General features: G+C 39.0%; 1 protein-coding gene across 3 annotated transcripts in view; it reads left to right on the top strand.

Moving 5' to 3' along the window:
* The first annotated feature begins 239 nt into the window (after nt 1–239).
* lrp1ab (low density lipoprotein receptor-related protein 1Ab) overlaps nt 240–25,886 on the top strand; it is a 120,604-nt gene continuing 94,957 nt past the window's right edge. For 2 of the 3 annotated variants that reach the window (XM_046869194.1, XM_046869193.1), the window contains exons 1-2: nt 240–715; nt 24,020–24,142. In XM_046869194.1, the coding sequence (XP_046725150.1) occupies nt 643–715; nt 24,020–24,142 (196 nt within the window). In that variant the 5' untranslated portion in view covers nt 240–642. The remainder of the gene's footprint in view (nt 716–24,019; nt 24,143–25,886) is intronic. The other variant, XM_046869195.1, reaches the window with a different exon arrangement.

Raw genomic sequence — 25,886 nt, 5'->3', positions numbered from 1 at the left:
ACGCGCGCTGCAAATGTGTGCGTGTGAGTGCGCGCGCACGCTCCGATTTCGAGCCCCAGCATCAGAGGTGGCGCGGCTTCCATGACTTAAAAGGTGCCTTTGCGCGCGCTTTATTTATTTTTGTTTTATTTTTCTTATTGCACGATAAACAAAAAAAATATCTTGAATACAGGTTTTGCAGTTTCTGGAAGAGAGAGAGAGACACACACACACACACACACACATACACATACACACGCACATGCACGCGCGCACACACACACACACACACACACACACTGGCCGGTTGTGATTTGTTAGAAGGCAGTGCTGGTGAGAGGAGACACACACGGAGTCTGGAGTCTGTATGGCCGCGCTGTTTCTCAAAGCGTCGCCTTACTAAGGCTTGGAAAAAATAAAAATAAAACAATCCTTTTTTCTTTTTTTTATCCATCCTTTTTTCCATTGCAGCGCCTTCTTGGTGTTATTTTCTCACCGCCATCCAGCCCTGCTTCCAGTTTGCTCAGCATTAGGGGAGAGCGTGGTGGTGGTGGTGGTCGCTGCTCTAGGGGGAACAACGGAGGAGCACTTCTGAGCGCGCGCCACTCGGCGGATTTGATGATCCATTCGCCCCGTTAGCGCTGCCACTCCGACCAGGCGAGCATGCTTCCTCCCTCCGTGTTCGCCCTTGGATTCCTTCTCACGCTGCAGGTTCTTTCGAGCGGAGCTGCTGAAGGTAAGCCCGAGGTGTTTGTTTCTCGCTTTTGTTTGATAACATTTCTCCAAACCGTGCATCCCCCCCTCTCCCCAGCGCTGATTGAAATGCATGCACAGAAATGCACCCTCGTGAATACCTGGACCCTGAAATGTCTGGACATCTAATTAAAACTAAAGCGCCATAAAAAAGGACACCCCCCTTTTCCCTTGGATTTCTCTACACTGGTCCATGGAGCCATTTCCATTCCGACATTGCTACCCGCTTGTTTACAACGAAGCCAGAGATCCATAAGATTCTAGATGATCCTACAGACACCAAGCCCTCATCAGTCATCCATACTCTGATTCGAATTAGATACGTTATATTGCTATGATGATGATGATGATGATGATGACGGTGATGACCACCACTGTTACTGGGCCACGTTCAGATCCTGTCTCTGTTGCTTGTCATTGATCCGGTTCTAGGCCGACTCGGTCTATTTCACTCCTGAAACGCGACGAATATTCGATTAATCGCCGATTCTTAGTCGATTCGAACATAAGCAAGGACTGTTTTTTTTTTTTCTATTAAAATGCATTTTCTTATTTGAAGGGGGTTGAATTGAAAATGGACATGTCCACTCCTATCTTTCTATCTCCAAGGATGATATTTGGCCTGGGATAAATTATTAATTTTTTGATGTCACGTGATTCTCTCCCTCTCCTTTCTTCCAAGCTGTTGAGTGTAGTGTCCTGAAAAATAATAATAAAACGGGGAAATCCTGTATGATGAAGAAAAAAGATGGAATATTGACAGCTCACAGAGCAGACTGTAAACCAGGCTGATGTATTTCAGGGTACTGTTCTGCTTCCTTTTCTTAGAATTTAATTTTATAAAAAAATCTTGAAAAGCCTTGACGTGGATTTCACCTGACCTCATTATTGGGGTATAATATTTCCCCTGAATGGACATTTTCTAAAGTTGACCTGGTTTGTTTTTATGTTATGTAGGTTAACGCTTTCGCACATAACTGCCTTATATTTCTGGCCCTAGTGTGGATTAGGAAGGTGGTAATTTGGTGGTTAGGACTCCGGATTAAAAGGTCACAATCTTAAATCCAGGCAGCACCAACCTGCAAGTGCTGGCCCCCTAAAGAAGGCCATTAACCCTTGTAAGTTGCTCTGTTTGCTCATGTTTGATTTGGCACATGTTTTTACGCTGGACGCTCTTCCTAACGCAACCCTCCCCATTTATCCGGGCTTGGGTCCGGCACTAAGAGTTGTTGGGGTTGGTTCCCTGACCGTAGATCGAACCCGGGCCGCAGCGGTGAGAGCGCCGCATCCTAACTACTAGACCACCAGTCTTTCTTCCATATGCCTATAATGTAAATATAAAGATGAACCTTTGTCTCATCTTCACTTATACTGCAGCAGCACTTTATTATTTTACCCCAAGTTTATTGTCCAGTGTCGTTTTTTTTTTTTTTTTTTCTCCACTCTTTCTTTTTCATCCCACAGAGAAATCATAGTAGCTATAAGTAGTAAAGGCACTGTTCGGTTGTTGGATTAGCAAATGCACCAATGCTTTTTTTGTACGTACATAATCAGAGTTTCCACTTCTATTTACGTCATTTGGATAGACGCCCTTACCCAGAGCGGCTTGCAACTTAATTATTCATCTGATCAGATGACTGTTAAGGGCTTCGTTCAAGGGCTCAGAGATGGCAGCTTGGTGGTCCTTGGATTTGAACCTCACCCCCTTTTGATCAGAAGTCCAAAATCCTATTCACTAAGCTACCAATTCCCAATGATATCCTTCATTTAGCCATTTTCTCCTTCGATTTTTGGTTTGTAATCAGAAACTTATTGCAGGTGGAAATACATGCTGTGGTGGGGAATTATAGAAACATAGGACCACATGGACCATGAGATTAACATTATGTCTATGTTGTTTAATGGCTTGACAATCATTTAACACTTTTTTTGCCAAATAAAGTGATCCTATAGTTAGTGTGTGTTAGACTGTACACAATTTCCTCACATGAAGAAGAAAAATGGCTTCTTTCCATTGTGGGTCCAGTGATTGGTATTTTTGGACTGCTATTCATCCTGTTATTGTTCTTCCTTCTTTTTAATTTACATGTGATGTCTATTATGATTTAAGCAGCACACAATCGTTAAACTCGCACAGGAATACTGACCCCAATCAGCAAATGGGCGTCAGAATCACTAAACGCATCAAACATGTCGACATGAACGAAACTTTACGGGCCTTCGCTTTAATAATTAACCAGTCGTTGATGCATAAATATTTTGCTTTACTTTTAGTTTGGCTTCATTTCTATTAATTTTTTTTAACACTGAAAACGTGAAGATGTTCTCACTCTAACGTTTCTGCTCAAACCCAAATTCTTTCTGCGACAAGTGTATAAATGATGCATTATTTATTTCTTTATTTTTTTTTTCTTCTAAGGCTTTTGTAACGCTGGCCTTCAAACGGCGTGCACAAGTTTAGAAGCTGCAGATCAGCATTAATTTTGGAAGCTTTTTTTTTTTTTTGGTGAAATTTGGTTGGAAATTCAGCCATACACTGTAGTCAGCATTTTCTTTGTTTAACAGTAAGTCTGTTTAATAACTTTGTTTTTTGTTGCTTATTCCGATCCTTGTAATTACGTGCCCCTGTAATGATAGAGTCGGCTTTTCAGTGAACACAGGGAACGGAAGGTGCATTAAAGGAAACAATAAGGCACGCGATTTCTCGAATTTCTCGTGCTCGCTTCTGCGCACTTGCACGTGTTACGTAGTAAAAATGAATAATAATTAAGTGTTAATGCCTTTAAAAAAAACCCTAATCGGTTAGAAGGACTGTTTGAATTAAACCCGGGAAGGAAATGCGCCAAAGGGGTCAAAGGCCATTTTGAATAGAATGGACGTAAACACCATTATCACCGTGAACTGATTTGAATTGCTGCGTCAACTCGGTTATCAAGGTGCCACCTGAAGTCAGTTTACGTTACATGGCGCCAATTGAAGGCAAGTCAATGCTGTAAGTCGCAGTATTGAGAATTTCAACTATTTGACACGTTTAGATCGTTTGAAATGTAAATAAATCAGATAAACTCACTGCTAACATAAACCCCATCGGTTTTGCTGAAACACAAAGCTAGCATGTAGCACAAAATTGCATCACTGTAGACCTTAATAGTTTAAGATGCTCCGTGGGCCAGCAATCCAAAGTGAATCTTGTCACTGCTGGTTTTTTCAGGGTTGAATTTCTTGCTTCGTTTGGATTCAGATTGGTCAGTAACACATTCTCAAAAAAAAGTGCTTCATTCGATTGCTATGTTCTCACAAATATATCCATATGTAAAATGCATGTTCTAAATCATGAGGAATATCAAAGTTGAGCTTGGTAGGTTTCTCTGAGTAACAGAATAAAGGATGTGGAGATGCATAGTTTTGCTCACAGCGATGCTTCTTTCAGAATGTCTTCCATAGAGGAAATCTGCTGTGGTGCAGAAAGTCTCTAGGTATCCAGAGCTTAACCAACAATGGTCATTGCCCAACTGTTTGAAGAAACAGTTGATAATGAGAGGAGTGTTGACTGTGTTGGAAGTGGTTGAAGCTTCAGAAGTTGACATGAATGAGAACACTCTAGATATGGAAATTCGAGAATCAGTGATTTGCCAGTATAAGGACCTGGCAATACCACAGTTTCGAAAATTTTAGGAAAGCCATAGAAAGTAAGGCCATGATGATGATCTGCAGATGTTTGCTTTTGAGGAACTCTTTTCCCGCCTTTGGAATGTACAACCAGATCTGGCAAAATAGGATCAATATTTCCTTTACAGAAAACAGTCATTTGTACACAATGTACACAACTCAAACAGTAATTCTGTTTGAAAAAGTTGTCAGAATTTAGCATTTTCTTTGATAGTATACATCTAATAATGGTTCCTCGAGCTCCTTGATCTGATTTTGGTTTGGTTTCCTGCAAAGCATTTTGTAGTAATACGATGCTGACCACTGGGTTGCCAAACGTTGTACTCGTTTTGTTTTTTTTTGTCTGTGACAACCTTTCCGAGAACAGTCTTGCGAAAACCTGCGTTGCGCCATTTTCAGGAATACTGTTCCAGTCGAGTTTTTCATCCTGGTCACACCAGGAGTCAGAAGGCTGACTCTCGTCATGCTGACAAGTTGAACAGCAGGTCATACCACAGTCCTGCCTCCCTTTACGAGCCTCAAACCACAAATGGACAAAGTCCTCTTTAACCTCCACATGACAAAGATTCATAATGAAACTGTCGGAGTTAGGATAGCGCAACGAATAATTGGGAAGTATGATGTCTGGAGCATGAGCCCTGTTTCGGTGTACATTTTTACAATTTTTAAAAAAATTTTTTTTACATGCAGTGAAGTATTGAGTCATTACACTGAAGGCCAGAAAGGTTTCTGTGAATCTAATAGTCTCGGATTAGTCTGCGAACCTTTATTTTTTATTTATTTCTTTTAAATAAAAAAATTTTCCATGTGCAGTTTGTGCTTTTGCTTAATCCTATTAACGAAAATGAAAAAGCACTCGATTTTAATTTCCTGTAAAGATTTCTCTAAGCTTTATTAAGCAGTGTTCTGTGTGTGCATCATTTTTCTTGTGTCTATCAGGGATTCTATTCTTTTTTTTGTGGATATTACGGAAACAGGCAGATTTTATGTTAGGGCTCTCTATTGTTTATTCTGAGTCTGTCTGACGAGCAACCAGAAAAAGCATTTTTATTTACCTGTGTAGCTGCACTTCCAGGTAAAATGCTTTATAGTGCTGTGCCACAAAACCATTTTCTCTTACTGTGGCTTACATTTTTGCACCTTATATACTGAGGCAGTTGATGATGGAACAACTTTGACTTCGATATTTTTCGGAATCTGGTTTAGGTTTGTGGAAAGGCTTCTGAAATGTCTGAAGCAAAGCAGTTATATAACCCTGACTTACTACAGTGTTAAATACATTATATCTTTTCTATACAGTGTGAGGCTCTCAGATGAAGTCTTTGCTAATTACTTGCTAACTAATTGTTGATACACGATCAGAGAATGGTTTATTTGTCCTAATGAGTTTAACTCGCTGACTAGTTTGCAGTATGTTATTACATTAGCGTCCAATTTTAATTCGGAATACCACGGGAAGTGGACGGTCATGAGGTAAAATCCCATCTCTCCCAAACTGAGACGGTTGGGCCTTTCATCTTTTTCATTTGGATAAGGTCATATGCCGAATTTTGTATATGCACTTCTGTCAGGTTTTCTGGCAACCAGAATATCAAACTGGCAAGTTTTTACGAACCTGGTTTGTGTACTCTAATTTTACCATGTGACAACCTTGTTTGTATACTAGATAACTAACGGTTTATGGACATTTAACCATGGATGCACACAGTTGTCTAGAATGTATTTAGATGCCATAGTTTTACAAGTTTCCTTCACTGGAACTAAGAGGTTCCAGCATGGTCTAGGAAGGCATAGTTTGCCAAGGTTGTTGTAGATGAACCTGAATGGACTGCACACAGCCTTGACCTCAACCTTTGTGTTGCATGAACTGGAACAGGTGTTTGCAATCTTACTGTCTAATGGCCGATTGACAACTTTAGTGGAAAACCTTCCCAGAAGAATGGAGGTTATTAAATCTGGAATAGGATGCACTTAGAAAATATGTCCGTGATGGTCAGGTTTCATCTCCATAACTAAGGCCGATGCATAGCCAGCAATGAAGCAGTTACCGATGCCATGCGATACGATTCCCCCATTACGATGTGGTGCGATCCAATTCTGATTTGATTCAACGCGATGCGATTCAGAAAAAATATGATTCTATGTAATTCAATATGGTACAGATACTGTAGCGTGTTTTTTATTTTTTTGGTTCAGACAGACAGCAAATCATAACTTGATTCAAAACCAGACGTCATTTTCCCGTTCTGTCTCCAGGAAGATGCAGCTCTACCTCTGCCACATTAATCTATATTCTGTGTGACTCTCAGAACACGCCTGGGTCTCCGTAGCGAACAGTGGTGCTGAGAGAATGCGCTCGAGAAACTGTTAAGCGAGAAGAAATCAGTCTACATATAAAATGTCGGTCACACATTTCCGAATTAATAAAAGTATAGCGCATCTGCTAAGAATTATATATAAATAAAACAGTTTGAAGTGAATCTGTAAATCTTACCATCCCTAATCTGAACACTTTCACACAGAATAAAGGTTGCATGATAAAATTCGTACCTTGTACCTTTTTGAAAGCTACCATTCACACTGTTGGAGGAATAATTCGAGAGCTAGGGTCTAGGAAATAGCAAATAGCAGTCGTCAGATTCGTGAGATACCTGTAAATGTGAACCATTAGGGTTAAAATCCTGGCTTGAACGGAGAATCCGGACTCCTGTTTATTCATCCCTGTGCCACACATAAGGTATCATTACGCCATTTCGAAGTGGCCACACCTTCAAGATTTATGCATTTGCTGTCTTTTTTCCCAGAAGACTTGTGGGGGGGATTAGAGTAAAGAAGTGCAGGTCTTTCAGCCAGGCTTGTTGTTGGTGAGTGTGAGTGCCACCAATGAAAGACTGTTTGTTGACATTGGTAGGCAGGACGTGCTGTAATTGGTGTTTTCTGCTGGGGGGGGGTTTAGCATTTTACTCCGTTTCCGAGCCGAGGGCGAAAGGGGGACCAGATTGCTCCATGGTGTTAAACAGAGGAAGGTGGGTGGTGTTGATGTGGCAGTAGCAGGAAACATGTAGGTCGGGGACATGCCTCTTAGCCTCCGTAAGTAAGTGGCTACGTCTATGGAGTGCTGCGAATGTGTCTCGTTTCTGCACGTTGTCCAAAATGAATGCTGTGCTGCTAATCGGCATGGCTTTTACTATCAATCGGTTTCACACGATGTGTGAGCTTTGCCGCTCAAACGTCACGACCGTTTACACGTTTGCTTTGCATCCCACGCAGAGCTGCGAAGACTTCATTTCCTTCTGTATTACTGCATGTATTCTCACTCTCCTTTCATCTCTTTTCCCCTCAATCCCTTCCCCAGCCTCACCCTCTGTCTTCCCTCGTGAACTCTTCACCTGAGACCTGAGGCTTAATCTGATTGTGGTAACATGAAGTTGTTCCTCTTTGCTCTCAACTTTTCCCCTAGACAGCTCTAATACACTTCCAAAGTTTCCCGAACTTTATTCCACAAGCCCTACACTTCATAACGAACGTCTCGACTACACAGGAGCTTTACTCAGCAAATAAACACCAAGCATAAAACAGAGATATAATATGTGACTTTAGCATGCAAGAGTGTAATGTGGGAGTGGTAGCTCAGTGGTTAAGGCGCTGGGTTACTGATCGGGGGGGTCGGTGGTTCAAGCCCCGGTATCACCAAGCTGCCACTCTTGGGCCCTTGAGCAAGGCCCTCAACCCTCTGTGCTCCAGGGGCGCCGTATCATGGCTGACCCTGCGCTCTGACCCCAGCTTCTGAGCAAGCTGGGATATGCGAAGAACGAATTTCTGTGCTGTAATGTACATGTGACAAATAACGATACCCGACTAAGAAAATGGATTTAAAGCTTGCATGGGTAATAAAAACAACACTGTGGCACTCAGTAAATAATTTTAAACTCATTTCTTTTGGTCGATATTTTTCCCATGTACCTTTTAGCAACTGTTTTGGTTCAGTTTTTTGTTTTTAATAGCAGAATAAGTGTTGAAAATATTGGTTCATTCTGTCAAGCTTTCTGTGGGAGTGATCAGGCTTTTTCGGGGACATGGTCAAAGTTAATCAGACTTTCTTGTTGTGGGAGTGACCAGGATTTTGTGGGTGTGGTCAAGGTTGGTCAGGCTTTTTGTGGGTGTGGTCAGTCTTTATTATGGCCGTGGTCCTTCTTTTAGCGGAAATGATCAGGGTTTGTTGGAGTGGTTAGGTTTGTGTGTGTGGTCAGGCTTTTTTGTTTTGGAATTGGCCAGCGTTTGGTTCAGTCTTTTTGTGCGTTGGTCAATGTTTGGGAGGGATCAAAGTTAATCAGGATTTTGTGGGAGTGGTCAGGGTTTGGAGGAGTGGTCAAAGATGGTCTGGTTTTTTGGGAGTTTTCAGGGTTTGTCAGACTTTTTGTGTCGCACTGCATTTGAAACTAAATTCTAGTAAACATGAGTGAAAAAGCAACCGACAGCAAACAGAAACAGTCCCTGTGATGGCATGTAGCCAAAAATTGCACAAGTTAAACTTGTAGTAGAATCAAGACTTGCTTTGACTCTGAAATGTCTTCTCTGACACGGCGTAGTAAAACAGATGATAAAACCCCTCTGAGGTGATCGGCATACCCCTCAATACTGCAATTAGCGGGTCTTTAGAGTGACATGGAACTGTTCAGTAATGCTTAGATGCCATGGCTGCTTTGTATCCCTCATTAAGCTGTCGTTTCAGGCAAAGAGATGACCAGCGTTGGAGAGAAAGCAGGTGTGCTCTGGCCATAATAATGTTCTTTTTCGGTTTCCCAAGATGCATGTCTGGGCTGCTCCACCAGCTAAAGAACATTTTTAAAAAATCTCCTTTTGCTGGCTTTGGCCTGCTTTGTCATTAGTCCAACATTAACCCTCCTCTGGTTTTGATGATGCTGTAAACACCAGCAATGGGGGAGCGTTTTCTTATTTCCATAGCTTACTATTAAATTGCTTTTGTTGGCTAATTGTTCTCTATAATGTGATCATAATGAAGGTAGTAACCATATACTAATGCAATATTTGGAATGAACAGATAGAGTAATGGAAACAAATACAGTTATGAGTAGAAGGTGCATTGTTTGTAGAGAGCTTAGAGAAAAGGTTAAAATGGCACCTGGAGTTTACCAGGGCCGAGATCCTGCACTGTTGCACACTACGTGAGCAGGAGATTTTACTTTCATCTTAGTTGTAAACAAGTGGTCAGATAGGAATCTTTTGCTAGAAACAAATAACACGTACTTTAACATGATCGCACAATTGTACCTTCATTTATCCATAGTAATCGCCTGCGCAGGGTCCCTGGTTGAAATTTGCCTGGTAGTTTATTTTTGTTGTGGATAATAATACAAAGGACACTTGCTCGAAAATTGCATGTTCGAATACAAATATTTTCTGCACAATTGAGGGAAAAAGAAAATGGTGTGATGTAGCTGAGGTTGAGGAGCTGTTCAGAAACCATGCAAATATTTTTACCTGGCCCCCAATGTTTTCTAGTGTTTCCAAGGACAGGAGACATAGGGTTCGTCTGGTTTAGGCTACACCCAATTACAGTCAGCCATTAAAAGCACTAAACAGCATCGGCATTGTGTTGCATCTGTAGTATGTGTCTTTCCCAAAAATGACTTAATCAGGCTTCTCTTTATAATAATGTGTTGTATAAACATTCGCGACAAGTGCAAATAAGCTTTCCCATGGGGCGTGTCCCAACCCAGCACTAATGTCTGATCTTTTTCGATCTCGATTCCTATTTTGTGGAAGGACACCCGAAGGCCACGTACACGTGCGACATTTGTAAGTGCCCCTTTAAAAGTGCACGCAGGATGCTTTGATCCCCTGCTAATGAGCCACTGTAACTTGACCGACTCCTGCAAAATGCATGTCTCATTAAGGCTTTAAAACACCTGAAGCCTTTGAAGATGGTTTGCTCTGCGATACACCGTGGCAAGCTCCACTCAGGTCTGTTAGTTTCTGGGTTTAGTGGGCCATGGGGATTCTGGAGGTTGGTAGCACAGAGTTGCAGCTTGTTTATACAAATCTACACAAGTAGTATTTTCAAATCCTGGAGCACACACACCTGTTCTCTACTTTGAAATATTTTATGACCTCTGTATGATGGTGGAATGAAGAAAGTTGGAAAAAAAAACAAAAGCATTAATAATTATGGAATGTAGAGTTGTCTATAATAATTTACATTCTGCGCTAGCATTAGACAACATAACTTTCCCATACCAGCAGGTGGCAGTAATCTGTATCCCGCATCCAAACAGGGAAACTGGAAGTAGAACTGTAAATATATAAAGCAAGCAGTGTTTACACCTGCCACGATCAACGTTAACGGAACCATGTAGTTTTTTTTTTTCAATCATGTCTGCTCAGTTGCAAAGACAAGCCATTTTCTTCTCCTGTGCTAATTCGCTAAGCTAAATAGCTAATCGGGGTTCTCTTTCTCGCCAACAAGCTCTGCCGCTGCTCAATATGTATTGCTTGTATAGTGGTACGGATTTACTGTCCTCTGAAAATAAAAACATACAGCCATTATTGTCTAAATAACTGGCAGCAAAAGTGAGTACACCTGTGAAAACAGATGTACGTCATGTAACCATGCAAAGCCACATGTCCTATTTATCACGTATCATGTTTTTGCTTGACAGGACCATACAAATTTGTGCCTCTTGTATTAGCAGTTATAATTTGGTGATTTGATTACAATTCTCTTATACTGACCACAAGATATTCAACATGGCACTTCATGGCAAAGACTCTGTCTGAGAATTAGAATTGTTGCTCTCCACAAAGCTGGCAGAGGCTATAAGAAGATCTGTAGCACCCTGAAACTGAGTTATAGTCCAGTGTTATACAAAGGTTTTCCAAGACCGGTTCCACTCAGAACAGGCCTCGCAAGTGTCGATCAGTCATTTTGCATGGCTGTCGTCCCAGAGGGTAAGCCTCTTCTGAAGCTTGTTTACAAGAATGCTTGCAAATAATTTGCTGAAGACAACCTGTCCAAGGGCATGATTTACTGGAACTATGTCCTGTTGTTTGATGAGACTAAGATAAACTTGTTTGACTCAGATGGTGTCCAGCATGTGTGGCGACGCCCTGGTGAGAAGTACCAAGAAAATTGTGCCTTGCCTACAGTCAAGCATGGTGGTGGTAGCATCAAGGTCTGGGGCTGCATCTGTGCTCCCTTTTTGTTTTCCAACATAATAACGACCCAAAACACACTGCCAAAATGACAACCGCCTTGCCGAGGAAGCTGAATGTGATTGAATGGCCAAGTATGTCTCCAGACCAGAATTCTATTGAGCACCTGTGGGCCTTCCCCAAGCAGAAGGTGGAGAATCACTGTGTCTAACATCCAGTAGCTCCGTGATATCATTATTGAGGAGTGGAAGAGGATTCCTGCAACAACCTGTGCAGCTCTGGTGAATTCCATGCCCAGGATTATTAAGGCAGTGCTGGATAACAATGGTGCTCACACAAAATACTGACACTTTGGACACAGTTTTGACATGTTCACTTAGGGTGTACTTTGACCACACTAAAATATATCTAAGTTTCTTTTCATAGTATTGTCCCTTTAGAAGATATAATAAAAATGATTGCTGAAATGTGAGGGATGTACTTACCTTTTGTGAATTACTGTACTTGTATACTGAAAGCTTATACAGTCTGGTACTGTAAATTGCTGTTTTGCTAAATAAGGTACTTTAATTTGTTAAATTATTAACCAATTACTTTGTACCACCCCAATCTGATGACTATTCTTTAAGGATCGTGGGTAGGTTAGGGTTAGGGTACCCTAGTATCCTAGTACAGGGACTACCTGTACTTGATGATAATTATTCAGGCATTTTATAGAATGCTTTATTCCAATAGAATGCTTTATTTTATAGCATCCTTTCATCCAAAATGCTTCTGTATGGCTGTCTGTGAAGTATGTTTTAGGTTTTTCTTCGTATCGGAATCCCTTGTTGTCAGTGACTGTAGTGGTTAATGATCGAGAACAGTTTTATGTTCGAGATTTTATCAGGTTACTTGTATTTGTTCTTCTCTTAAAGTTTCACAGAGCAGATTGCTGAATTTAAAATGCTTCCAGATTGCTGCTATTTTGTGTCCGCTTACATCACATTGTATACAAGTTACAATCCATAGTACCAAAGCGTTTCGACAAATGCGCAATAACGGACGGTTGAGCTAAATACACAAACATCCCACAAGCAAGTTGATTAGTGTAGACAGTCCATTTCTACGTGTTTCATTTCTTTTAGTGTTCCGTTCATTCGATTGAAGGATTTCAGCCACATTCTTTCCAGCCAGTTTCTTCCAGCACCTCCAGAGTTTTTTTAAAATTTTTTATATAAGACTACTTGATTCCTTGTCCAGCATCTTGGCACTGCAGCAGTCTGGGATTTAAGGATAGGAACGTTTCTCTATTTGTAAATAAAATCTTCACTTCACAGAATCTTCTAAAATCTTCACAGAAGTAAGTTACAGTCTGAGTGAACAAGGTCTAAAAAACGAGTAAAAGGGATAGGTCTGAAGTCGGAAAGGAGTTGAACTTTCTGCTTGGTCTTCAGCAGTTTTTTTTTTTTTTTTTTTTTTTTTGGTGGTCGGGGAATTAGCTGCAGTAAAATGTCAGTTCTTACATAATTATATTCAGTACATCTCCCTGTATACATTTATGATACTTTTCATTTATATTCAGAAGAGAGGATTTTTAAAGGCAGCTTTTTTTTTATTTCCAGAAACTGTTGTTAATTGCGAGGTTTAAAGTATAATAATTTACTGCACTTTATTTCCTTTCTATATACGGCAGGTCTTGGATTTGATAAATGCTTTACTATCATTACACAGGCATAAATGAAGTTGGATGGATGCTTGGGTGGATAAATAGATGGCTAGATAAAAAAAAAGCTGGAAGCATGGATAAATCGTCATATAACTGGAGGTATGGATGGATAGAGAAATGGATGGTTGTGTGAATAAATATATGGATAGATAGGTAGATTGACCATTTTATTCAGCCCAGAAGGAAACTCACATAATTCACATCAACATGTCTGTTAATTTGAGTGCAGTTGATGAATCATAATAAGTTTGGTGGAGGCTTCATACAATTTGCTTTATATACAGTGTGTATAATATATTACAAGTTTTCTGTCTTAATAAAATCTTGCAGAAAAGCACCTCTTTTTAAAAATTTTTTAATTTGATTTAATTTTATAAATATATATATATTTTTACATCCTGGTTCTACTCTGTGTGTTCCTGAAGCACTTTGCATTTATTTTAACACGTGTTTTCAGTCCACATTAGCTAGACATAAATACAACATGAACCTTTCCATCACAATTGCTTGTTACATTTTTTTATCTTTTTGAGGAGGTAAAGTGTAAAACCCACAGAACCCCATTAAAATCACCGAGATTTTTTATTAAGTAAAAAGTCAAGTTTATTTTCTAGCAGGAGCTTGTAAATGAAAAACATTGAGGAAAAAAAAAAGTAAAAAAAACCTCAGCTTACTATGTTAAAAAGGTCTTGATTTACCATCATAGGTTTTCCATTTGCATAAAACGCAGCCTCGTTTATGTTTGAGTGTAAATACCGAACCAGAAATGAGATTACAACAGGATTTCTTCGGCCCTTTGTTTGTTTACGAGACATTACGAATGTACTTGTAATTTTACAAGGGCAAAATAAGGATAATATGCGAAAGTTCCTGGGGTGTGTGTGCAAATAGGAAATGGTCTGCTAACCCTTTCACCCATTTTTATTATTTTCTTATCAAAAATAACTTTGGGGGCAAAAATATTTTGCAATCCATTAACTAAAGAGGAAAAAAGTGGAGCCTGAAATGCAAGTGCCTCAAGCCCAGAAAAAAATGAAATATGCATGAAAATCATATAAAGATTACCCAAATGAATTATGCACTAGGATTCGCCTGTTAATACTCTATATTTTCGATCAGAGGTGCCCAAACATTTTCCTATGAAGGGCCAAAAATCAAACTTGACTGACTGGGCAGAAAGTAAATGTTGCATTCCACCAAACATTATATGAAAATGTAAGTTGCCATGGTTCCCCTTATGTATGATACAACATCTACATAGTAAATAAAGTTAATAAATAGGTAAACAAGTACATATAAAACAGGACCCGGTAGTCTGCTTACAAATGCAAGTTCTAGTTCATTCAGTGAAACCTATAGTACAATGAGAAACAAACAATCCAGTTTATTTTACGAGAGAGTTTGATGCCTAATACAGCTATTCGAATGACCTCTAATGAGACATAAAGCTCATTTTCCCCCCTCTTTTTCTCTCTCTCCTAATAACTTCCTGTTAATAACACTACTAATACAACTCAGGTTTTGTGTGTTTCCATTGGTTTCTTTTTTATAAATCTCCCACAGTGACAGTTTTTTTAGTAAAGATGAGACCCATGATCAAAACAAACATGTCGAGGCGGTACACGGAACAAAAGGATGAGGAAGGTATGGCAGTGTCAGAGGCTATGAAGGCTGGCAGCTAGTTTTGAAATGGTGCACAGGTCATGTATTATCGCCATGGTGATCACGTTATCTTGATGGACTACATTTAATATTGAATATCCAAATAATAGTATCAGTGCAACAGTTTTTTTCCTTTTGGCTCTCAGGATAATGCCACTCAATGTTGTGCATTTTACAAATGTTTCACTCCCGCATTAGCTGCATTAGACAAATATGAACTTATTTGCATTACAATTGTAGAATGATGTGAATAGAAAAACCCAAAGACTTTAATTGACAAGTGTGTTGGCTAAAGGAATGGGACCAGTGCACAGATAACAAGCTTCATCAACCCAACTATAAGTCAAAGACATTTCTTTCATTTTGAATCCAGACACGAGCAGATCATATATATACACACAAGATGCTGTTTTGGACACTTCGGACTCACACATGCTTTCCTGCTAAACAGAGAGAAGAACCCCCAACATGTCATAACTTTAATACGAACATGACTATAAAATACACATGCGATACACTTTAAAACAAACGGCAGCTTTTCTACACAGAAAGTACATCTGTAGGAATCTTCCAAAATGTATCACGTATCATGTGGCGAGGACACTTAATAGTCCGTAGCTCTGTGTTTTCTGTTCTGTAGCTTTATGTTGTTTAATGTAGCACCAGGGTTCTGGAGGGATGTTGTCTCATTTCGCTGTGTACTGCCTCAGCTATATACAGTTGAAATCACAATAAAAGCTTCTTGACTTGACCAAAGAAAGTTCTAGGATACATACGGGACATAACACAGAAGGACTCGATACAACTACTGAACTGTTCCATAGTCAAAACTCCATAATGCCATAACGTCTCATCATACCTACTATAAGCACATCACTATAAGTGCTATACAAATATAAATAAATATATATATATATATATATATATATATATATATATATATATATATATATATATATATATATATATATATATATATAAAATATAATCTCACTGTCTCTGTTTATAAAAAGTAATTCTTCTTATACATAATATATACAATATTATTGAAATTAAATATGACCTAGCAAGCTTTTGTGGAAAATAATCAAGACCAGGGTTTATTTTAATGCCAGAAGTCATGCAATCAGTTCTAATTATTCTCCTACTTTATAGCAGCTGTGAACATTACTCCAGTTTCTCTTGACACTGAGGTCAAAAACCGGAAAACTGCGAAGCCTACAGTCCTGAATTCTTTTCCTTGGCCAGTAGTTTTACCTCAGACTTGCAGAAACATTCACCATTTCAACACAACTTGAGCAACACAATTTATCATAGATACGGTGTGTTACCTTAGAAACGATGCATTAGGACAAGCTCATTAATCAAACCCTGATTTACCTCGGAGTTTGGACTATAACAAATTCAACAATTCTGAAAAAAATGTCTTTTTAGTCCAATTAGCTTAATTTGCTTCAATTTCTAAATTTGTGGTTGTTGTAATGTTTTTGTGATGTATTTGGATTTCATTTCCACAACCACCATTGACTTATTTTCCTCACCAACATTTTTTTTTTAGTCAGTCCAGTTATTCTTAAACTCTAGACTAGCCTCTCTATTTAAGCGCTGGCATCCATGCCGTCTGCTCTCCCCCACCTCCGTCTTTTCTCTTTCTTACTCCCTCGATTTTGGTCTGATGTGTTTTAATTGTTGCGTTCTGAAGGACCGATTCCTCTCGCTGAAAGAATATTCAAGTGGGTTACTGAGAGATCGTTTTGAAATTTAAATTGAGTGGTATAAATTACAGCCCAGCTCTGGCTGGCAGGGTCGGACCGCAGGCCGATGCGGCAGGCAGACATTTCTCCTGCTGAGGAGAAGAGTGGAGGAGGAGACGAGTGCTTCGTGATGAGATCCAGCTCTCCAGCGGCAGCTCTCCCTGCCAGCTCCTGTCACTTCGCTGCTCTCGGATTTGAACACAGCTGTCCTGTATCAAGACCGTCCCAAATCTCCAGACCATGAACCTGGGGAAAGTAAAGATTCTCAGATGAAGTCAGTTTACAGTCATGAACTGTTTATAAATATATTGGACAGATGGTTATCGATCATTCATTCAGCAGGGCTCTTGGAGCGGGTATAGGTTTACAATCCGTATTGATATACGTACCAATCCATATAAAAAACTTGGCTCTGTGTTAGCAAATTCCACTGTTGGTTCTAAAGGCATGAAAAGGCCTTCGCCCTGCTTTACAAGCTAAAGACGACTCGTTTGCAGATGAAATCAATTAGGAGGTGCTGGAATGTGCAGTGGTGGTCTGGTTCTGATTTAGTGGAGTGGTCTGGAGATGTGTTGTTTTTGGGGTAGTCAGAGGCTAGAAGTGGGTCAGATCTGGTCCTAACCTGCGTATTGGTCTACAATCTTTCGTTTCGCTATGACTGATGAACAAACCCCCTCAAAAAAAACCACACATTGGCAATGTCATTGAATCTTCTCTGGAGTAACCCGTGTGGCTTTGCTGTTTTTCTTGACCACATCCTCTGGTTAAATTCTTTTTATCCTTTTGTTAACCGTGCTGTGTAAGTTATTTGTGGTATGTTTATTCAATGGAATGTTTTTTTTTTTCTTTTAAGTGCCCCTTGGTACATGTTGGGACTTTGACTTTTTGGGGGGAATGAACCCTAGTCTCTGTCTGTACTTTGTACTATGAGGGTTTAGGTACAAATCAATGCGCAGAAGTTTCAACTGTTCTGCCACAGATATATATAGCCTTGTAACTACATGACAATATGACATAAAAAACGAACATTATAAATTTGATGCATTAAGACTATTTAAGAACAGGACTCTTTTAGCTTTAGTTGTTATTTAGTGAGCCCTTATATTAACAGAAAAGCTACAGTGAACTAGCTAGTTATTTCTTTGACCAGATAGCTAAAGATCCTTTTTTTTCTCTTCTGTCTGCTCTCAACATATGCAATCGATTAATTCAAGAGTGTAAAATAATATTCAGGGAGATTTTGGATCAATACTAAGTTTGTATATAATGTGCATGTGTTTACATGTAATGTTTTATGATATGTATGTTTTTTTTTTTTTTTTTTTTCCCGAACTACCCATAGTGTTGTCATATGTTAGCCATCTATTTAGCATTTAAATATTAAACAAAATTATGAAATTTTTTAAAATGTGGCTTTTTATATAGTTCTCTATTAAAATCCTGTCAGGGTAGCCCTTATTACTAGTTTTTTTTTTTTTATCATTAATATTAATAATATTTATTATCCTCTCAGAAAAGCTCTGTCATGGCAGTTCATGTTAGCTGTCTGGCTAACAATAATAGTAAAATTTGCAACATTTTACTCTCAGATATATCCTCTTCGACATGTCTTGTTGGCTAATGTTAGCTAAGTGTCAGCGTAGCTCATATTTAATAATAATCAAGAATATCAACATTTGTCATGATTTAATTGTTGTAGAAAGTTGTGCAGAAAGTACCTAGCTTGTTGTTTGTTGCTGTATATTTGCTGCTACTGTTTGTTGGTGTGTTTATTTCTAATGGGACACACATTAGACAGACTTGTCCCATGACTGGTTGTGTGACAGAGAAAATAAAACCATGGTTATGTGTTTCTCTTTTATTTCTCTTTTATGGAAGAAATGAATTTGTCACATTACTGATTTAAATCCATCTATAGGACATATTAGTGGATACTCCAGTAGGTTTTAAATGAGCAGATTCAAATGCATAATGTTCATTTATTAGACACCCTTGTTCTCATCATTTATAATATATTCGGGTGTTGTGTAATTGCGAAACAATTAGATCATATTCGTTATTATTCGACAAGTGGCAAAATTGTTGCCTGACTGTAACGTTCCACTGTCCCTAAGCTTAGATGACAAAACCTTCTTTCGCTATATTTGATGCTTTAGGTCTGTGTGTTAGCTTTCCAGTTTTGGATATTTCCAGCCAGACCTACTATGACTGATCGGAGCAGACATGTAAAGTGGCTTCTGCCGTCCAGGTATGCCTTGGACAAATAAATTCTACAGCTTGGGTCTAGACCTTGTTTTCCTGGATTGGAAACTTTCGAAGTTTCTAAAGTACTGTTTCTCGTGCATTGATCTAAATATTGATGTGTTTCTCTAAAACAATCAGGGCTTTAAAGAGAATCAGATTTTTAGGTAATATGTTTGCAACCCTGTAGGCTGTTAAAAGTGAATCATGTCCACTTTGTGGAGGAATGGCAATCAGGCTAGCTCAGGGGTGTGGGGAATTGTAATAGATTAGTTTTCTTTTAGAATTCGCGTCATTTTTAAACTATTAGTAGCAATGCTTCTCATCATAGAAATTACTTTTGTATTAGAAAAGCTGTGTACACAACGTTTGTGATGTAAAACCTCCCTCCTACATCGCCCACACACACTATCCTAAGTTATTTGCACACAATTACAGTGTTTGATCCATCGGCTAATAACTGTTTCATTAGCTAATGAATGAAAGTTGCGCTTTCTAACAGTTTATAGTTAGATTTAGCTCTATGGAACGTCTCACTGCTGGGCCAAGAAACCGGGAGGCGTAAACTCGGATAGTTAAGACTTACAAATGCTTTCTTACTAAAAGGTAAAGAACCACCAATATCTGATCTCTGTAAAGCAAACATGATCGGTTAACAATAATGAATGGACTGTAATACTCTAACAACAAACCTAGCCTAGTTAAACCTAGTCAATAAAGAGACCAGTGGGTTTTTGTTTTCTGCATGGCATTAGGGCACAGGGCTACCAATATAGCTTACTGTCTGGTATTAGTTATTATTTTCTGGTCTACGTTATTACAAATACCTCACCATTGTTTCTGTGTGGGATCTCTATAACGATATATCTTGGCCCAGCAGTGAGGTGTTTGTGAGGCTTTTGCCAGATCGCCTCTATTGAAATGCTCCTGATGTTTCCCGTTGGTCGCAGTCCCAGCACGACAAATAAAGCCCTTCTTCAGTCCGTCCATGGCCTCGCTCCTGCGACTCAGACGTGCCAGAATGATTGAAACCCCCCCCCCCCGGCCCTGTTAATTTTGCACCTATGCAAAACTGCCCATGGTTTTGGCTCACAGCCTTTGGGAAACGGCACCACAGCATCCAAATTAGATCTCGGTACACTTGCGGCGTGAGGGGGGAAAAAATGGCCTTAGACCGTGTCAGGGCCCCCGACTCCGCAGCTTGCACACCAGGAATTTCTTGCGGTCTCTCTTGTGCTTGCGTCTGGGTGGAGTGTAAATATAGACCTCTGCTATGTTTTCGTTTCGGTTTTATTTTATGCAAAGTCATTGGGAACGACGCAGCCAGACACGAGGAAAGAAATTCTGCTTCTTAAGATGGATTGAGGGGTGTGTAGTCTGTTCAAACCTGATGTAGAGCTACTCTGTGTCGTTAATAGTGCTTATAGCGCTTTAAATTGCTCAGTTTGGAGGCTACCAAGATGCTACAATTGAGGAGGAATTAGGTTTATTAGGCCCTTCACATGAAAAGTGGATTCCGTTTAGCAATCACTTAGACCGTCTACTTATCTCTCACTAAATTTCATTAAAGTCTCGCTCTTTGCATTTATATTTTATTCCAAGTTAAAACCATCATCTAAAGTCTATCTACACTATTTGAGCAAAGGTTTTGGGACACGTGACTCTTCCAGTCATTTGTGGTTCTTCCTCAAACTGGAGAGGAAGATCTTGAGTGGAACACCTTTGAGATGAATAAACACAGGTAAACACAGAAGATAATGCAGAATGAAAAAAATGGAGGAACGGAGAGAAAACCGAGGGGCAATGAAAAGATTCAGGCAAAAAATCCCAACAAAGTTTCTAACGTTTGGGATTATTTCGAACGAAAACATAAAGAAAACACTATGAATTGCGTTTATTATTATAAAATTATTTTTTATTTTTGGAAAGAAAAATTTGAAATAGATTTTTATATTTTAATTTGTTTTTTATTTATGTAATCGAAGTGCTAATTGGTAGAATACTCCAGGTCTCCTCAAACTATATAAGTACCACATTTTGCTGATGAATGATCACAAATCTCTACAAACACATTAAAAAAAATCTAATGGAGGAGGGAAGGTTATTATAACAGAATAATGGGGAATAAATGTGGAATGGCATGTTCAAAAAGCACATGAATCTTATGGCCAGTTGTGCACCAGCTGTGTTCACTATATAGTTGGTTTTCTTTGTTGCACGATGGCAGTTATTGCAAGACAGCAACTGGGATCTATTTCGTCGGTGTGCGTTCCACTGTTATTTACAGAAATCTGAAATATTGGTCATACCGTAGTTTCACATTGAACTTAATTGCTGTTTTGTTTAAAGTCTAGGTTATTGATTTGGATTTGCCTGTGATTGTGTCTCAGAATGCAGACACTTTTCAGGAAATCAGCATTCACATTCATGTTTCCCTAATTGCATTATGCTCATATGCTAAAATTTACAGAGTAATGAAGATTATCACAGCAGTAATCAGACCTTTCTATTTCATCATCCCTATAAGCATGTACTTAAAGGCAGATATTATCTTGGCCAGACAGAGGGATTAAGTTAAAGACTGCTAAAGTCTTCAGCTGAGAAAATTATACACCAGGGACAAAACATGTCCCATTGGGATACAAAAAACGATAGCGAGACTAACTATGTAAGATATACCTATAAAATGTGTCATTTGATAGGAAGAGAGAGAACTGATCTTACTGCAAATGTAGCACCACTTATGAGTGCACCCTTCATTTTTCACTGATTAAGCTGGGGGTTTATGCAAAGAAAATGAATGGCATTTACTGTGGAGACTTTGCTTAAAAATTGTCTAAAAACACAATGGCTTTCTTTTCATTAATAAACCTTTAGAAACGCACAGTACTGATACGATACACAATTGTTGGCTGTCTGTAATGACAGGACTGTGGCTATTCCTTCGGCTTTGATCGGCCGGCTTGTTATCTCGTTCTGCCTGAATCACGGTGGCCACTCGTCTGCATGACAAAGGCAACAACGTTGAGGATTCCACAAACTGTATAGTCTCTACTGAATTCTGTCCAACGTGATTATGAAAACAATGTGCAAAAAAGGTTCATGCATGGGTAGGAAACAATGTCATTGCAAAGATAAAGTACAGTTTGCTTTCTTTGTCGATTTGGACTGATTCAGCATGTTCTCTGGTGTGTGCATGACTGGAGTCAAGAAAAATATTGACGTTATGTTGAGGAAGCGCCCTTGGCAGCCATTTATTAGGCTCGCCCCGAACTCCGAACTGCTCAATTATTCCAAAAGAGCCCTTCAAATCAAATAGTTTTAAGAAAATAACAAAGGGTGAAAAATAGAAACCCATCCATCCCATCCATCCATCCATCCATCCATCCATCCATCCATCATCTTAATCTTATGTTTATTTTATTTTTTTCTATCTATAAGTTCAGTGTACCACTGTATTTCAGTAAAGCTGTAGTCTCCTACTAAAACAGAAAAGATTCACTCCACCTTGGATCACATTAAAACGTCTCTTTGCTTAATAGGGGTCAAAGATGAAGACTATTTTGCTCACAGCTTCTTGATTGGCTAATTTTTTTTTTATAGCTAACGTTAATATCATTGCTAGCTAGCTGCTAAGGTGCTACTCTATTTGTTGAACACGATAAGCTAAATTTGCGGTAAACTAGAAGTTGTTACAAATAGATAAATTATTTCATGAGAGTAATCATTTAATATCATATATACACAATATGCGCATAGTTTGTGGACACCTGGCTGTAAGTTTGTGCTTTTTGAACATCCCATTTTACGTTTAGTTCTCATTTGCTGTTATAATAACCTTCACTCTTCTGAGAAGATGTTCCACTAGATGTCGAAGTGTGCTTGTGTTCATTCAGGGTGTTAGTCAGGTACTGATCTAGGTGAGGAGGTCTGGAGGAGGTACCAATTCATTTTAATTCAATTCAATTCATTTTTATTTGTATAGCGCTTTTAACAATGAACATTGTCTCAAAGCAGCTTTAAACAGATAATGTGGTGATTAAACGTAAATATGTTCAAACGTAAAATATTTTGAAGGCGTTTCCATAAGGTTGAGGTCAGAGCTCTATAGCAAGTCACTCAAGACCAGTCTAACCCATGTAAACCTTATGTTCATGAAGCTGAGTTTGTGCACAGGGGATATTGTCATGCTGGAACAATTTTGGGTCTCCTAGTTCAAGTGAAGGGAAGATGTAATGATACCACTTTTAAAGACATCCAATACAATTGTGTGCCTCAGTAACAGTTAGAGAAAGAAGCACATATGACTGGAAAATCTGGTGTTCTAATGCTTGCGTCCTTATAGCATATCTTATATATATTATATCTGAATACACCCAGCTTGGCATACAGATTAGACAAACTAAAAGCTCATAAAAAGTATTATGAGTCAACATAAGTATACAACCAATTCTTTAATGTTTTCTATATATATATATATATAAAATATATAATTTACATTTATTAGCGGTGCAACAGTTAACAAAACTCACGTTTTGGATCACATTACGGTTTTCGAGCCACGGATCGGTTCATCAAAAAAGGGGGAGGAGCCAAATTAACTTTCCATTTATCACAAGAAAAGTTACAACAAGGAAATGCTCCCATATAAGCGAGTTGAATGATGTGGGGGGGCTTTTCAAGTTCTTCTGCTCCTCCGCTGGCCATTGTTGTTGCCTGTTTGACATTCACGTGAACACATGACTGTGCAATTACAAAATGACATAAAAAGCAGTATCGTCGTCTTTCATTCTGCGCTCATTATAAAATCAAGATTAATCTGCAAGTTGAAAAAAAAGTAAACCTCCGTTTTACCCCCAATAAATATATAATGCGCGCTTAAGATACTGAAGTATTTCCCTGCATGGTTAGAAGGTGGGGTTGTAGAGATGTGGTCATGTTTTTGCACTATGCCTTGGTCCCACTCTTTCTTTTTTCTGTCTGTAGTAAAAATGTGATTGATTTTCTGCTGGTGAATAATTGTATGTGTGTTTAAGAAAAGAGTCTTTGCTTAACACATTGCTGTTGTTTGTGTTTCCAGCCCCGAAGACCTGCAGCCCCAAGCAGTTTGTGTGCAAGGACCAAGTGACTTGCATCTCTAAAGGCTGGCGCTGTGATGGAGAAAAGGATTGTCCAGATGGCTCTGACGAGGCTGCCGATATCTGTGAGTGATCAGTCTGCAGAAATAAATGCTATCAGTCCTAGTTATGTTTTTACCAGTGGTGCAGTTAAGTCTGACTAACTCATCCCAGGTAGAGCATCTGTGACATATCCCAACTGAGCGTGTTTGGGGACTCGCGTAATGCAATTCTATTGATTTAATAAGTACGAGTTTCCAGCACTGCTGATGAATGAAAACGGTAACGTCTAATAAAGTGTGACCGAGTGGTTTTAATTTTACATTATTTCACAGCATGTCCTGAGGTGTTTTATTTTACTTCCACCACAGCAGCCACTGATTATGATGTTTTCAAAATTACACTTTTATCCGCTTGTAGCTCGATTCAACGTTGTAGGAAACGTCCGCAAAACAAGTTCGGTGGTGGTCCCATGTCTGTTATAGCAGCCACTAGGGTAACACTCACGTTTATTGAGAAACCGTTAATCCACAGACCCATAAACCCATATGACCCATATGAAAAAGCACCTTTAGACGTTTTTCCATTGTGGTTATTAATTCCACAGTGGTGTGGTACAAGTTGCCAAATCTTTTTATAATCAGCGCTTAATATTTTGTCATTGCTTGCTGAAATGATTGACACCGGAACATCAGTTACTGACTAGCATCTGTCAGTAATCTGGGCAAGCTCGTGATTATTGAACGTTTACCTGGTCTATAACAGAAATTCGAGAGACGTCTGGATAAGACCCGTGTGTTTAAAATATTCATACCATTACACAGCTGAATTCTCAGATCCGATGCTTAAACAGTTTTCTTTGCAAAACAGACAGTTCATGTTGAAAACTTCGTTTCTTTTGTTTCTCCTCTTCCCTGTTTCTGTACAAGCTAGAACCCGTAGACATGATTGGCAGATCTAATGTCGATTTGACTGGATTTTTTGAGGAAAGCAGGTGATCAATTGCTTTTCAGGCAGAAAAAAAATCCTAGACTTCTTTCTTTAAACTGGACTTTTATTAGAAATATAGTAGTGTAGCATTTTGTGTGAGTTTGAAGTTTGTGAAACCGGGAAAAACCCAGGAAAAATGTATAAACTAGCCGCTTCGTTGTTTAAGCCGCGGGGTTCAAAACGTGGGAAAAAAGTAGCGGCTTATAGTCCGAAAAATATGGTACTTCACTTTGGTTGAGTGACTCACACTGCGATGTACTTTCCAGTGTAGATGTTGAGTTTTTGTCTTTTTATTTTTGGTGCTAAAACTACTAAACAATTTATCAAAACCTGGACGTGTACGTACGATCAGCAGGTAGCTAATCGTGTTAAGAAACTCAAATGGATTCGTATTCGATTAGTTTTAATAGTAGGATTTGTTACAGTAAAGGTGGATCCCACGGTCGGAAAAAAAACGCTTGAAATTGCAGGCGCTGAATATTCGATTCGCTTAACGTGAACAACTTTGCATGTAGAGCTTACAATGAAAACAGAATACACACAAAAACAGAAAGGAGCATCCAACTCAAATATTTGGATCGAGTTGAGTGTTTTTGTTCCTTGTTAAAGTTCAAAACAGATTCATTTACTCTCATTCTTTAGAGAGAAAGCCCTTCCAAGTTCTTAATTTTTTTTTTTTTTTAGTTTGCGCAACATATATTTTACTTGGCCCAGAACTCTGTATCGCTGATTTATCTTGATTTGTCTTCTCCAATTACGTTCCGTTCTGTTAGTTTTTTTGTATTAATGCAGGAAGCATGTCAAAATGTGGCTTATATAGTGTCTAAAACACACACACAC

Source organism: Silurus meridionalis, chromosome 16 (genome assembly GCF_014805685.1).
Source record: "Silurus meridionalis isolate SWU-2019-XX chromosome 16, ASM1480568v1, whole genome shotgun sequence".
Taxonomy (NCBI): Eukaryota; Metazoa; Chordata; class Actinopteri; order Siluriformes; family Siluridae; genus Silurus; species Silurus meridionalis.
This window is presented reverse-complemented; position numbering and strand designations above follow the sequence as displayed.